This window comes from Anomalospiza imberbis, chromosome 15, assembly GCF_031753505.1.
Source record: "Anomalospiza imberbis isolate Cuckoo-Finch-1a 21T00152 chromosome 15, ASM3175350v1, whole genome shotgun sequence".
Classification (NCBI taxonomy): domain Eukaryota; kingdom Metazoa; phylum Chordata; class Aves; order Passeriformes; family Viduidae; genus Anomalospiza; species Anomalospiza imberbis.
This window is the reverse complement of record NC_089695.1, coordinates 4,159,188-4,174,235: the sequence shown is the minus strand read 5'-3', so window position 1 is coordinate 4,174,235 and position 15,048 is coordinate 4,159,188. Positions and strand designations below refer to the sequence as shown.

Below are 15,048 nucleotides of genomic sequence, written 5' to 3'. Positions count from 1 at the left end.
TTGCCCTTGCTGTTAAGGGCTATAATGTATCATGATTACATGACCTACTGAAAAGCACACTCTGTGGTACCGAACAGCCTCAGCTACCTTCAGTTCTTTGTGCGAGGCTCCCGAGGACAGATGCACACAAGTTATCAACACACACAGCATTCCACGGAAACCACAAATTACCAGACAGCTCCTCTCACGACATCCAGGTACAATGAGACCACTCTCAGAGCAATTTTCAACATGTTAAGCTGGAATTTGTAGAGATCCAGGTAAACTCTATAAAAGCTTTTCTCTGGAAAGCATCATCATATCCTTAGACAAGCAACCCACGTAAAGCAACTCTTCTAACAAAAAAATACAACTGGCACCTTCCAGAGACCAGATTAAGGTATCTGCAACCACGTCCCAGCTCACACTTTACACTCAAGTGGAGTTTCAAGATGCAAAGTTTCAAAACCATGCAAAGAACATTAGGAAATGCAACCAAATTGTTCAGCTCAAGCAAATCAATTCAGCAGATATATCCTAGTGACTTCAAAGTCATGACAAAGCTTGCAAAACAAGTCCAACAAAGATTTTCCAAGCAGATTTTATGACTAAAACACATATACAGCTTTTTTTTTTTAATATATTTTTTACATCTGCAGAATAATGGCATCGACTTGGTCAGTTTTTCATGAGCAAGTTTGGACAACACCAAAAGTTCATTAGAGAATTTCTCCAAAATTTCAATATCGCTTGTTGCACAGCACTGTTCAGCTTCCCTCTTTTAAACGTAAACCAAGATCCTACTTCTTTAAAGTCACCTGATTCCAAAATTAATCTGCACTATCGCCATGTGGTTTGTGTTTCCACAGAAAGAAAAAATTACTGCACTGTCTAAATGGTTTGTTTGGTTGCACGTTGATGCATTAAAACAATTATAGAAATTCCACATGAATGGAGAACTTTTTCAGCCACCCTGTAATAACTTCACAATTTCACTAACCAAATCATAAGTCTTAGGATCTGATTTTCCATAAACAAACTCAAGCATTAAAAGAACAGTTTTACCAAATTTCAAAAAGCCAGTCTGGATCATGAGTTTAACTTCAGCAGGATCCAGAAAATTATTTCAAACAGTTTTTGACTACTCCTTTAAGAAGGCAGATGACTCATTTTTGATAGTAACTACACAGGCACCTGCTCATCAATTTTATTTGTATACACTTTAAAAAAATATATATATTTTGTAAATCATCCAGTTATTGTGCTAACACCACCCTCTCCCTCCTCCCACAGAAAACAAATAATGCCAAGTCCATGATAGCCTTCTCTTGCTGTTGAAGTGGGCCTTGATGCCATCTAAACATTTTATAACACAGTTTTTATATTTCAAAGAAAAAAATTATTTTCTTCTCCATAATTTCTCCTCTTCCTGCCTGACAAGGCAGCAGGCATAACTTTGCTGGTGTCTCTGGCAAAGCCTTGACTTACTTGAAAGGATAATTTTCCAAACTAAAGAATTTGTAGTCACCTCCATTATTTTAAAATAAATATATGTACCCTCTCTTTGTGGACATCTAGCCTGAACCAGATATGTGAACCTGATACTTTCCATGGTTTCTGTAGCTCTACAGAGAGAGTTCAAATTAAGTCACCTTGACGTCATCCTGGTGAATATATGAGGAAAACAAAAATTTTGTGGTTTCTCTTCCCTCTGATATTTATGCTCTACCAAATTACAACTACACACAAGCAAACATAACACATCCCCTGAAAAACCCTGACTAACTGGCAGCTTAATATCACAGAAATTAAACCTCTCGCTGCAGTCAAAACACAAACATGTGAATCTGCACAATAAGGAACATAAAATAGAAACACACCACAGAAAAATAAATCAGATTATACTTACAGCCGAGTTAACTTCTGTGTGTTCTGAAAAAGCAGCTCGGGAAGAACTTGCAATTTATTCTTGTTCAGACGCCTAAACAGTTATAATCAGAATGAAAAAAATAGATTAGATTATCTTCCAACTGAAGAAGTTTATTCTATTATGCATAAACACATGAAGCTCCCATTGCATTAAACCTCATGCTATGGATCTGCCATTGGATGCCTTGTGCATTTTACTCATACAGGAGCCAAACTGTGTCATTTGTAGAGCACCTGCCCACATTCATGAGGTGGGGAGTCAAGAGAGAGGTACCACAAAGTTTTAATATGGATGAGTACAAAAACGTAACTTTTAAATTTTCCTCTGGATGCCTACTGAGAATCATACACTCAGCTCGCTGTGCCTCAGGAGCAGCTACTGGCAGGAATCTGGATTTTCATTCTTCTTCAAAAAAAGTAGGCACAGTAAATTCAGTAACTTGACCAACCAAGATTATTCCCAGATTAACTATTATTTCTGTAGTATACATAATTTCTTTTTTAAAAGAATTTTCTTGAAACTTCACTTGGAAAACCTGAGCACTGTTGTAGAAAATATGAACATATGGGTAACCAGATGACTACATGGTGATTTGAAATAGAATATTAATCCTGAAGATTCTTCCAGGAACATTTTAGAGAACAGATTAGTGTTTATACATTAGTCCCTTTTACTCACTCACTATATGAGTTTTTACTCTGGTGACAACTTGCCAGTTTTCAGAAAACAACCATTGCAAGCTATTCCAGCCCTGTAACTATAAAAAGCATGAGCCTCCTCTCCAGAAAATGTGTGAGAGCCCTGCAAAATATGCAAGCACTTCTGCTTGTAAGACACAATCCTGTTCTTGAATTCTTTTTCAATGAAAAGTCACCTGCTCTCACAGTCCTAACGAATGCTATGTGCATGATGAGTTGACCTGAGCTAATCACAAACAACCCCACTGCATAAAGGGGCAGCTGACTTGTTCTGTAAGTTCATATATGAGCCTTTGTGCCCCCTTTGTTCCCAATCCACCTTCCAGGTTAACTTTGATAGCAGATCTATTTTTGCTGAAGTTTTGATCTCCAAAGACACCTGGAACTTTTATAAACCCACTGCTACTTAGCACCCCATATCTGCTTTCCAGTTCTCTTGCACGCTGAGTCATTTCACTATCAGAATTCAAGAATTTTTGGAATTGAAAGGCCTTCCTGAGATCAAACTAACATTGTGGGGTTTCATATGGCAGAGTTTTCACATGGCCACCATATGAATGTGTCTTGTGAGACAAAGGGGTGGTGGAGGAGAGGGGAATTTCAACTTCTCTTTCTGACACCTAGAACAGATCAAAGGCTTCATCTGCAGGCTCACAGAGCCTGAGCACTGTGCATTACACACACCACATGAGAACCAATATTTGTATCTGCTGAGGTTACTTCCTGCAGCTTCTACCAACTACTCAAAGACATTTTTGAGATAAATGAACAAAACAGCAAATAAACCTTTAAAGAATATGAGAGATGCTAATTTTGTATCTGAGAAAATATATGAGAAGATTTGAAGCCTTACACCCACGTGACATTTCACAATTTTGTACCTAAGTAAACAAGCTTATTTAATCCAAGGTTGATGGTAATGTGCTACTTAGCCCTCATCAGAGTCATTACTTTGGTTAATCATGTTTATCTTTTAGAATAACAAGATGAAATATAACAAAAAAGTTATTTATTCAGGGCTTAGCACTCCTCATCCATCCTTCCCCACCAAGGCCACCACTAGTCATTGAGACACGCTGAGCAAAATCAACTTATTTATCATCCAAAATGCAAGAGTGCCAGTGAAATGCATCTATTACACACGGTGTCAAATGTTTATTCCTGTGTCTGATTATCATTTCAGATCTCACAATGTACACATAATTATGCCCTGTCAACCCAAAGTCATCTGACTCATCTCAAAGCAACATCCCAGGAATATGTTTTAAGATTATTCTTTACTTGCAAGGATTTCGCAAATGCTGAGCTTATGGTTATTGTTCTAAGTCAAAGAAATTAATCAAAATCAGATTAAATTCCAAGAACAGGAGGTTTCACACCAACAAGCAGACAAGAAAATATTTGTAGTAACAAGAAATCGTATTTCCAGGTTAGCAAGCTTCAACATGAGATGTGAAACATTTACAACTTGCAGTGACACAAACAACCTAGAGGGGGAAAAACCCTAATATCAAGGGTGTTTCTCTAATTTACTATCAAATTAATCCAGAAGATCGAACATCCTATTATTTCCTATGATGTGTATGGGCCAACACTCTCCTAACTGTGATAGCAAAGGGACCAAGTTCTCAGCTGCCCTTTTTAACTCTCCTAAGCATTTTAATATCTCAGCCTGGAGTTCCCTCCATATTGATTTTGTTTCAAACATCATATGAAGTAACATCCACAAAGGACCCTTGCAAAGCTCACACTCTGAGCTGCTCTTCACTAGCACTAAACATTTTGTATGGATCTAATTTTTTTTAAATGATATTGTTATAAATTAAATTCTTTTTACACTGCAGCAGAAAGAAAACCGAATTTGTGTGTCAAGGCCAAGAACTCAATGAAACTCTGCCTTTGCTTTAACTTATGTAAACTTGACTTTCAAACTCCCCCAGCACTGCTGGTCAGTGCTCCTGCACAGATTCCATCCTCCAGAAGCTTCAGGTGAGCTTTATTTCTGCCACAAACCAGAGCCTGCAGCTCTCTAACACCTGGCTATGTTACTAATTGATAATGAAGCAAATTAATTTAACACCAAACACTTGAAGTGTGCCTAGCCATGATAGACAAGTGTCTATCCATGTCTTGTTTCAAGCTATGGGACTCTCCAAACCTTCCACCACTTCCTAAGTTTTATTTCAAGTTTAAACTTCCACCAAAAGTCATTTTATTCATAGTTTGGTTCTCAGGGGAACTATGGGAATGAACAGGGGGTGGTTGTTTCTCTTGAACATCACCTACTGTATTATAACTTCTACTGCAATACTTACTGAAATATAAGACTAGATCACCTCGTAGAAACTTAGACATACTTGATGTAGGATACATTTAACATGCTCCTATTTATTATGTGCCAGAAAGCCACCAATAGCCTAGGAAAAAATCCCAATTACACCTCTTATTTCTCTTCCTGGGCTGGAGAGAAAGGCCATTAAGAAAGTCCTCAATACAGAAGTATCAAAGTACCAGACAGGATGTTTTTAAATTCCAAAAAAGGAGACAGAGGCATGTTTAAAGATTATTTAATGAAAAAACCAAATGTTCTGAATGGCCATTTATAAGCACTGTTTCCTCTGGTTTGACAAAGAGGTGCCAAACACGGATGAAATGCTGTGGAAGAGCTCCTAGCACATCGTTTGACGAGAACTGGACTTTATCCTCACCTCTCAGTATCAGTTCTAGGACAGAGAGGGAAACTTCCAGTGCAAGGTGAAGCAAGCCTTAGGAATGCCAGCACAGGGATGGAGCTGTACCTCAGGAGAGGTGCAAAGCACAGGCTGGGCACACTGAGGGATCTGTAGGGCTGCAGCCCCTCTCCACACCCAATGATCCTAAGACAGGAACAGAAATGCCCCCTGCTTGCCTAGACCTGTTACCATCCCATTACCGCATGAATCTACATCCTGTCAGGTGTCCAATTTTAATTACAGCAGTACTTTTGATTTTATAACAAGTATCTTGGAAATGGTGAAACCATAGAACAGAAAAATAGTCTGCACAAAGTTCACAAACAAAATGAGACAGAATTTTACAAAATTATTCTGTGGACATTGTTCCTGGATTGTACTTTATTAAAAAATATAGATATTCCTGATTTTAAATTAGTGACTTAAAATAGAAACAACATCAGGTCATACCTGGAAAATTAATTTAAATCCAAGCCAGTTTTGCAGCTCTAACTGGCTACATCATGGAACAATGTCAGGTCAGCTTTGTGAATCTGAACAGTAGAGTAGAATTTTTAAAAATTTTCATTATCTAACAAAATCCCTGGGACTGTTTAGACTAGGAATGCCACCTGGGATGCAGCACAAAAAGAAACCCTTGGAACTGGGCTCTTCGCTCAGGCTGGGAGCACAGCAGCCAGGACGTGTGTGCACACAGCATCATCCAGCACCCAGGTACACCCAGGGCCAGGGAGGAACCTGGGGCACAGAGCCAGCCAAGATCTGGTCCACATTATGTGACCTGGGACTGCTGGATGGGAATGCAGCTGCTCAGCCTCCAGTGTATTCCAAACTGGATGCTTTACAGCTAATAAGACCTGCAAAGTATTCCGGGAATTCGGAGCACTGGGCAGAATGATGCATAATCATCTACTGCCACGAACAGATTAGCTCCAGTGCTGGATCAGAAGCAGCTCTGGATGTGCACAGCATGGAGCCCAGACTAATAAAGCCCCCTGGAAGCTGAAGAACTGTGCAGAGAGGCTCTCCAGGAGTCATATCAGCTCTGGCAATACCTGCATTGAGTCAAATTTATTAACTCTGATTAGACACATGCTGGCTGTGCAGTCAACAATCTCCACACACTGCAGCTCCCTCCATCTTCCAGACTCCTTTAACCACTGCTGTGCACAGGAAATAGAACTTAGCATGTTCTGTTTTGTTAGTCTGCTCCTCAGGTCCCCAGAAGTGACCCAATAGAGCTGACCGGGCACCAAGTGCACACAAAGTCCTCGATGTGCAAGCCAAGGGTCTCCAGGAGCCCATCCATCACCTCCAAGGAGCCCAGCACAGCAGGACTCTGCTCTCTCATGAGGCTCAGATTCACCCTGGTTCTGCTGGAACATCTTTAAGGAGCTGTAACAGATAAAAGCTAAAAGCCCATACTCCTGTCTGCAGGAATTCGGTGTAAAAGTCAAATATTGCTACTTCTGAAATTATTATGTATCACTGGCACATTCTTAAAAGTAGCTGCTTACTAATTCTTAATATTGGGTGTTGACTTCTCTTATAAAATGACCACATAAATGTCTGTACTTCACAGTTTTATCCTGTTACAAACTGCATTTTCTTTCTTTGTAACTCAAACGGATCAAAATGCAGACTTACAGAATTTGTGACCTTTCTAAGTCCATGCATACAATGCTGTCCTCTGGTTTATTATGTTCTCTTTAGAGCAGCCCCACGCAGCATCAAACATACTGTTCCAACACTTCCTCTCACCTCCCAGAAATATTCTGCTTGTATATATAAACAAGTGCCAGGTTGTCCCCTTGCTCCCTCAGCCTGCTGCCCACCTGGGGGCTCCTGTGTCCTGAAGGCAAAGGGGGAGAGGGAAACAACCTCGGTGTCAATCACAGAATATCAAGGGCCCTTAAAAAAACAATGGAGAAGTTATTAACTGTGAAATTCCTGCCTTCCTGGCTCCAACCAGGCTAATCATATTCCTTCCTCTGTCTGAAGCTGGGATAAGAGAGAAACTTAACTATTAAGATTCCCATGATTATTAAAACACAGAGTGAAAAAACCATTGAAGCCTGGAAAGAAATAATGCTACCAGACTGGAGGAAGACTGAAGATGTTTATCAGGATCATTCTCTGAAAAAATGGAGCTAAAGACCTACACTTTCTAATATTAATTATAATTTTGCTTTATTCCTTTTCTTCTGGATAACTTTTGGGAGAATAAAAAATTCTCAAAATAGGTAGGAAAGTTTTCAATTTGTTCTCAAGGCAGAGGTCATCTTTTCCTGGAGGAGAAACTTTCTGTGGGTACTGATTTCAGCTACATCCCTCACGCTCACACCTCTGGAAGGGTCACATCCAATTCCGGCTCTGTTGAATCACAGAGATCCACTCACAATAAGAGCAAAGAGGAGCTAAATTTAATCTCTACTGAAGGCATGATCAGCATAGATGGAAATGAACAAAATGCATATAGAAGCAGAAAGAGAACATTGCTCAACTTGCAGCTATTTTCATCTTTTTGCAAGAAGAATCTAAACCAGGTTCTTTGCTACTGCAAACGAAGGAGAAGACATTCCAACAATCCTGCAGTGTTCCATCCCTCACATGCAGAACCTCCCTTCCTTCTCAGGGCTAATAGCAACTGAGCAAGCCTTTAGAAGGTTCAGAGGAATTTCAGGGTTCAGAAATCCAATAACCAGGTAAAAAGAACATCTAAAATATCAGACTTATGCATTTCTTATACAATTAGTTTGGATAATATGAAAAAGCTTCAGTGCAATCACAATCTTTGACTTCTCATTCATTAAAATGCAAGGTGTACAAGGAGAGGGTCTGAGAAGCAACATTAAGACACAAATATAATTTCAGCCAGTATTTTGAGACAGAGCATTTTCAGCTTCACGTTTTGTTCTCACAGCCTCAGGACAATTTTACTCTGAGTAAGAAACAAATCAGAGAAAACCCAAACCCCCTTTTCTGCAAAGTTTCAGTGAGCTGATGTTCACTTAATCCACGAGAAGTTTCCTCCTTCAAAGTCCCTTCAAAGAGACACTTGCCTGCTTCCCACGGACTATGGAATCAACATGAAAGCCCAAAGTAAAAGCACTGCAAGTATTATTTATTCAAACTGGGCAAACTGTGCAGTTTTCCAATGCAATTTGATTTCTCATTATGCCACTGACTAGGTTTGAAAATTTTGAATACCATAACATCAGTTACTTCAGTCAAGCTGCAAATACTCAAGGCCTGAGCATAAATCACCACATTTACATGGCTGTGGAGGAAAAGAAGCAAAGGATCTGGCTCTGCTAGATAATCTCAAAGCAAAAATCTCTTCTGCACATCTTTGTTTTCCATTTACAATATCTTGTAGTATTATACTAATATTAGTGACCACATTCCACTCAGAAGTTTAAGCTGATACACAGGCTCTGACTTAAACCTGACAGTTTTATTATTGTCTCCAAATAGAGCAATTACCTGGTTTTAACCCCCCCAAATGTGTGATACCCATTAGCCTCCAAATCCTGTCTGCCTTTCTACTGAGAATTGCCAGCTTCGACCCAGATCAAAGCACTTCATATTTTTCATGAAGTAAGTAGCATTCAGTTCCTTTCCACACAAGTTCAACTTTCAAGTTTAACATCCATATTCACATTGCTGCCTATTACACAATTCATTCTCCAACAGAAAAATAAAAACTACAGTGGTTTTAAAAATTTTAATGGGTAGCTTTAAAGGAGCAGCCCTGCTACTTCAGCCTTTAATATCCAGAAATTATCCAAGAAACTTTGGGTTCACTGACCAGCTTGTCCATTTCTTTTATTTCACACTCAAAACATCTGGGTCTCCCTTTTGGCACTAAGCAAGGTCCCTTTTTCTCCTTTGCTGTCAAGAGCTCTATGGCGTGATCCTTGGAGATGTGGCTTGGGGAACATGATGAAATTGTAAGAGTTCCTACAAGTTACTTTAAGGAAGAAGTGGTTACATCACAAGCTTGGGCAGAACCAATAAGCAATAAAAATGACTTAATGTATAAAAGACTCAAACAGAAAGACAGGAGTTACTGAACTCCAAGGAGTAACTAAGTTTTTCTTTGGAAGCACTGGCTTGGGAAGCAGGAACAGGAGCACAGCCAACTGCCTGCAATGGTTTCACCAGAAAATCCTATTAGAGTCAAGAAATCCGTTGTGATCATTAACGTAACTTCTCCTTTGCTCCGTATCACTTCCTCTTGGTAAGGAAAAACAGTCAAGATGCAGCACCCAGTAAAAAAAGTCAACCTTATCCATTACTTTCTGTCATCACCTCTTTATATTACTGCCCTAGGAAATAAAGCCAGACGATCTATAATGGAATTTCAATAAGGGCACTCGGAGGAAGCCCAGAACAACCATATTACAGGATTATGGTGTGGGATAAATGAACTTCTTCATCCACGTGATGGGGTATTTCAGAAGCTTTTACAAAAAACTGGGAGAGATACCACTGCAAGTTGCTAAGGGACCATTTTTTGAAGGAAAACTGTTTATAATAGTTACAACTTTGAGATCCCTTATTACAAACTTAGCAGGCTGGGTGGTCCTGGGTCACATTTTCAAAGCTGTCACAAGTAATAACCTTTATTACCAACTTCTCATTAGACTGAGAAAGATTACCTCCCCTCTCTCAGAAGTGCAGAGTACATGTCTGTGCATTTCAGCAGCACAGGAACTGTGGCTCTGTAACACTTCATAGCTTTCAATATCAGAATCCTCTTTTTTTTTTTTCTTTCCCAAGTATCGCCTCATGAAAAAATCTGACATGAGGATGGAGGACAGAACTAAACAGACGATCTCTGGCTAGGAACAAACTACTAACACTGGCAAGGGAAGCAGGAGGAGCAGGTTTAAATTTCAACTTTTCCCAAAAGCAACATGAAAAGACAAAGACATCCTAATTGCATTCCCGTGATCATCAAAAGCTGCAATCCAATCAATGCCCTAAAGTGATATAGAAACGGACAGAAACCTTAGTACCAACCCAAGTGAAGATGAGAATAAAGACTGAAGTGTCAGAGTGTTTATTGGTGACAACAGCAACAGCAAGAAAATCCTTTAAATCCAGAAGAGGCAAGCAGAGGTGTATGCCCAGTCTCTTAACACAGTAGCAAATTTACAGAACTACTGAGCTACCTACATGCAGTATAGCAGCTTATACCTATCTGCAGAAGACTTTAATGTACAAAAATTACTAATTTCTTTTAACTATCATTCAAAGAAGCAAAAAAAGCTTGATCCAAGGTCTCTGCTGAAGCTTCTCAGTTTCTGAAAAGCTTTTAGAGAGCTCTCCTATTTCAAATCAGAAAAAATTAGGAACTCACACTGTGTAACTTCAAAACACTCATATAGAATGATAAAAACAGGGTTACTTTTTCATTACTCCACTGACTATTGTGAAAAGAACAGGAACATAATCCAAGAAACATAATCTACTGGAGTACCCCTAAATGTCCATATATTTTAATATTTCATTAGTTTTTGTAAAGACAGTAACAATGACATGACTAAATTTTTTTTACACCAGTGAGTAATCTCTCCAGGTCAGGGCTGAAAGCCTGTGAAGAAAGGAAAAATAAGTTTTAGCACTCACATCTCCAAGCCATGCTACCCCTGTTGACAAGCCTTAAAAGTTTCTATTATTTCTAGAAGTCAGAAATTGCTGTGAACAATTAGCAGGAAAACGTCTAAGTACAACTATAATTATAATTTTCAGCAGAAGGAACAGAACCCTGCTCCTGTTTGAAGAAGGCAACACCAGCCCTGCTCCCCACACCATCCATATATAGTAAGGAATGCTCAGGGCACTGTGGTGCTCCTTCTCCCAGGAATCTGTGCCAAGCAGAACCAGGGAAAAAGGAAGACTTGCAGGATCATCTCCTGCTGAAATCAAAGTGGATGCTTAAAAAAAGGCTCCAGCCTCCCAAGCCAGTGGAATTGAATAAGGAAATGATGAAGTGGCACAAAGAGAGCACTGCACACTTGAGTCCAATGTGACAAGCAAAAAGCCAATACCAATAAAGCGTTTCCCTACTCAAAGAGATCAAATAGAAACAGGTCTCAACTGCTCTGTCAGCAGTGGAATTACCTGTCACAACTCAGCCAAAGGACATCCTCTCCTGAGGAAGCCAGAGAGTAACCAGCCACAAAATCCACCTTGTCTGAAACAGAGTGCCCAGCTTCTGTGATAGCTACTCTGATCCACTCCTGCTTTCCCAGAAGGCTTTCAAATGCAGAGGTCAGCTGTTCTGAGGTGTTTCAGCACCCAGCAGCTCCCATTTCTCTCCTGTATTCCCAGCATACTGCAGAACATCTATTCCACTCAGAGTCACCAAATACAAGCATGCAAATGCACATGGAGCATCCATAACACCTGCATGAACCCTAAAATCCCTTTTTTTGGGGATCCTCATATTAGAACACCCTGACACAACCAGAAAGATCCAGAGAAGAGATTATCTCCAAGGAACTGAGAACATGACACTAACATGAAGCTAGCTATAAGCCAACATGGATTGGTTTGTTCTGTTCCATGTGGAAGGAAGGTGAAGCTTGAGGGGAGCTCCAGTTCAACAGACACAGCTAAAATGGAGTTGTGCCACAGGAAAAGCAAAGTCAAGACTGTGCTGATCTGATCCATGGCAGAGAGACTTCAAGACCTGCGTATTCATGTATTCTCCAAGAACAAAAGGAGGTTAAGTGCTTTGAATTCATCATTGTTTGCTCAGGAGCAGGATTATTTAAGGATTGCTGTGCTCCACAGCATGAAATTCAGCCAACACTTATGGTATTTCAAGCAGCATAATCCTCTAATATGAGGAAGCTCAAAGAAGCAAAACCCTTTTGATGAAATTATTTAAGCTAAATAAAGTTCACCCAAATAATTCCAGACCACAGATGCAGCAGTTCTTACCCAACAGTAACACAGACACTTAAGCATTTCCTACAGATCTGGAAGAAATGACTGCTAAATCCTTAAGTGTTTTGCTTAAGCAAATATCCTCATAAATCTTCACCAAGTATAAAAAAACCTGCTAAAATCAAACAAACAAGCCACAGAAAAGAATAATGTTTAAAAGCTCTGATGTAATGTCCAGGGCTGATCAGCTATTCCAGCTGAACTATGGCTAACTGCAGTGGAAGTGTCCTTATCCCGCTTGCTTTGCAACCACTGCTTTCGGGAGCTCAAGAATCCTGTGGTTACAGAACCTCTTGTCTGCATAAATGAGACCCAAATTTGTTTTTCCATGAGTTCTTGTGGGTCAGTGACCTATTACAAAAACGTTTTTGATGAAATCAGGTTCATTTATTTTCATGTTGTTAAAATAAACCTCGCTGTTTTGTGGCCCTGGTCAGAGGTACTAATGCAAACCAAACCCTCTCACTGAAGCATTGCATCCTGCTCCTTGCTACTGCCCTCAGCCTCCCCTGAACTTTTCCTGTGTTTGGACTCCTCCTGTGCTGGCCTATTGACAGAGCTGCTAATGGCTTCCCTTGGAAAAGAGGCCCAATCTTTAATTTTTTAAATTTTTTTTAATAATGTTTGCAAAAGAAATAAAAGGTTTGCTCCTGGACCAGTCATAACCAAGGGCTTGGCTGTCCAGCAATGGCTGAGTAATGTGTAACTATATAATTATGTGCTACAGACAGAGCAAGCCATGAAATGTGATGGTATTAGTGCCCTCTAGGAGCCCACAGGACATAAATACAGGAACTAGGAACTATCATTTTTCCAATTGCACATACCCTATTAGAAAATAGCACCTTTACACATGTTCAAAGAAGTTGTTTCCTAAAATGATTTCATTCACTGAATAGTCCCCAAAGGGTAAGAAAGTGACAGCTTCTGTACCATTTTAAAATTCATTTCAACAATAAACACAGAAATAGAGTTCTTGGACAAAACCCATGGACAAGAAAGAGTGGGAGGGATTCACCTTTGAACTAATTTATAACTAACACAGGCTTAACTTTTTTTTTTTTTTTTTTGGTGGTGGTGTTTCTTTGGTGTGTGTTTTTTGGGTGGTTGGTTTTGGTTTTTTTTTTTTGGTTTCACTAAATAAAGATGGTCCAGTAGAAACCCAAAGCATCAGGTAGTGCACAAAGCATCAGCTGATCAAGGTTCTCTGGCTCCTTTTTTACCTGTTTTTTTCCATTTTACCTCCAGATTGTGTGGACAAGCCCTAACCCTTGCAAGGCACTCATCAACAGTAGAAGGAAGAAATTTTTATCATTTCAGAATGCCTGTGCCCCTCACATCAAGCACAATTCCAATAAAAGTGTCTGGAGTGCAGGAACCCACATTATCACACAGCTGACACGTGGAGCAAGTTTTGTCAGGCTCTCTGGGGGATTGATTTCCTCAATTCCTCTGCACTTATTTTCAGTCCTGAAACTCCAAGTGCAGCAAATGCAGAATTTTTTTTGGCAAATTGACATCCTTGCCATAATTTCATAGGAAAAGGAAAAGGTGATTTTTAGGTTTTAATAAATGGATGGTAAGAAATACAAAATATTTTCAAGCACATAACCTGTATTCACACCTCACCTGTGCAGAAAAGATAGATATTTCAATGCTTGCAGTAATGATTGATTAATTTCAATAAAAACTAAAGTGATGATTTTTAATATAAGGAAAAAAACCCCGACATCAAGATCCAAGCCACAGATGCCTCTCATTTGAGGTACCACCCTGATCAGAGCACACGACACAGCTGAGCCCTGCTCTTTTCCAAGTACCCAGTGCCCACAGAATGACCAAGTCTGCCTCCAAAATAAGCCCCAGATATATTTTTTCATGTTTCAGCTTTTCCTTACACTTCTGTAAGTCATGTTGTTCTCAGTGATGCTTCTAAAAATCAGCTGACCTTTTCACAATGTGGTTTAAACTACTGAAATACTTAGAACAGAACCACAGCCAGCTTTATTAAGACACTGAACAGGACAGTGGCTTTCTGTACAAGCAAAACACAGACTGGGGGCATCTGAAAATGACCCAGGTTTTGCTTCTAGAAGTCATTTCAAGCTCTTACTTTTTTTTTTTTGTTGTTTCACCACAGTCTTACTCCACCAGTGATCTATACTTACACTTGAACCACTCTGTCTCCCCAAAAATAAACAAGTTCTACCTGAAAGCCCCTATTGGCAGGAGAAGGTAAACACTAATTAATCTTGAGATACCGAGGCATGGACATTACAGGAGTGTCTCTGTGTGAATATAGACCACTTGGTTATTCTGGTGCATATTTATATTACACAATACTCAGTTTTAACCACAAACAGAATTCAAATTATTAGATTTTAAGTAAAAAAAAAAAATCAATTTTTATTTGGCTTTTCTAAAAAATAACATGAATTCTCTAGTTTCAAGGTTCTAGTTATCTCAGCCCTGTGGCAGATCTTTTGAAGAAAATTCAGTGAGTTGCTAGGATTACTGACAAAACTGGTGGCTACAGGTATGAAATCAACAAAATTCAAAGGGAAATTCACATATTTCGGGCTATAAAGATGTTAAGACATTCTTAAAGCTTTAAGTACACTTCATTTTGGGATGTGCATTTACTGCTCGCAGTACATGGAAAATTATTTATCATTCCTGGTTGCTACCATTCTACTACAGCCAAAATAAGGGAACACTTTCTTCTGAAAAATTAATATAAATGACA

At 39.4% G+C, this 15,048-nt stretch overlaps 1 protein-coding gene across 4 annotated transcripts in view; it reads right to left on the bottom strand.

Annotated features, from left to right (window-relative positions):
• The window catches only part of SLIT3 (slit guidance ligand 3), a 483,584-nt gene that overhangs the window by 425,259 nt on the left and 43,277 nt on the right, over nt 1-15,048 (bottom strand). For all 4 annotated transcript variants that reach the window (XM_068205597.1, XM_068205596.1, XM_068205599.1 and 1 more), the window contains one exon: nt 1,889-1,960. In XM_068205597.1, the coding sequence (XP_068061698.1) occupies nt 1,889-1,960 (72 nt within the window). The remainder of the gene's footprint in view (nt 1-1,888; nt 1,961-15,048) is intronic.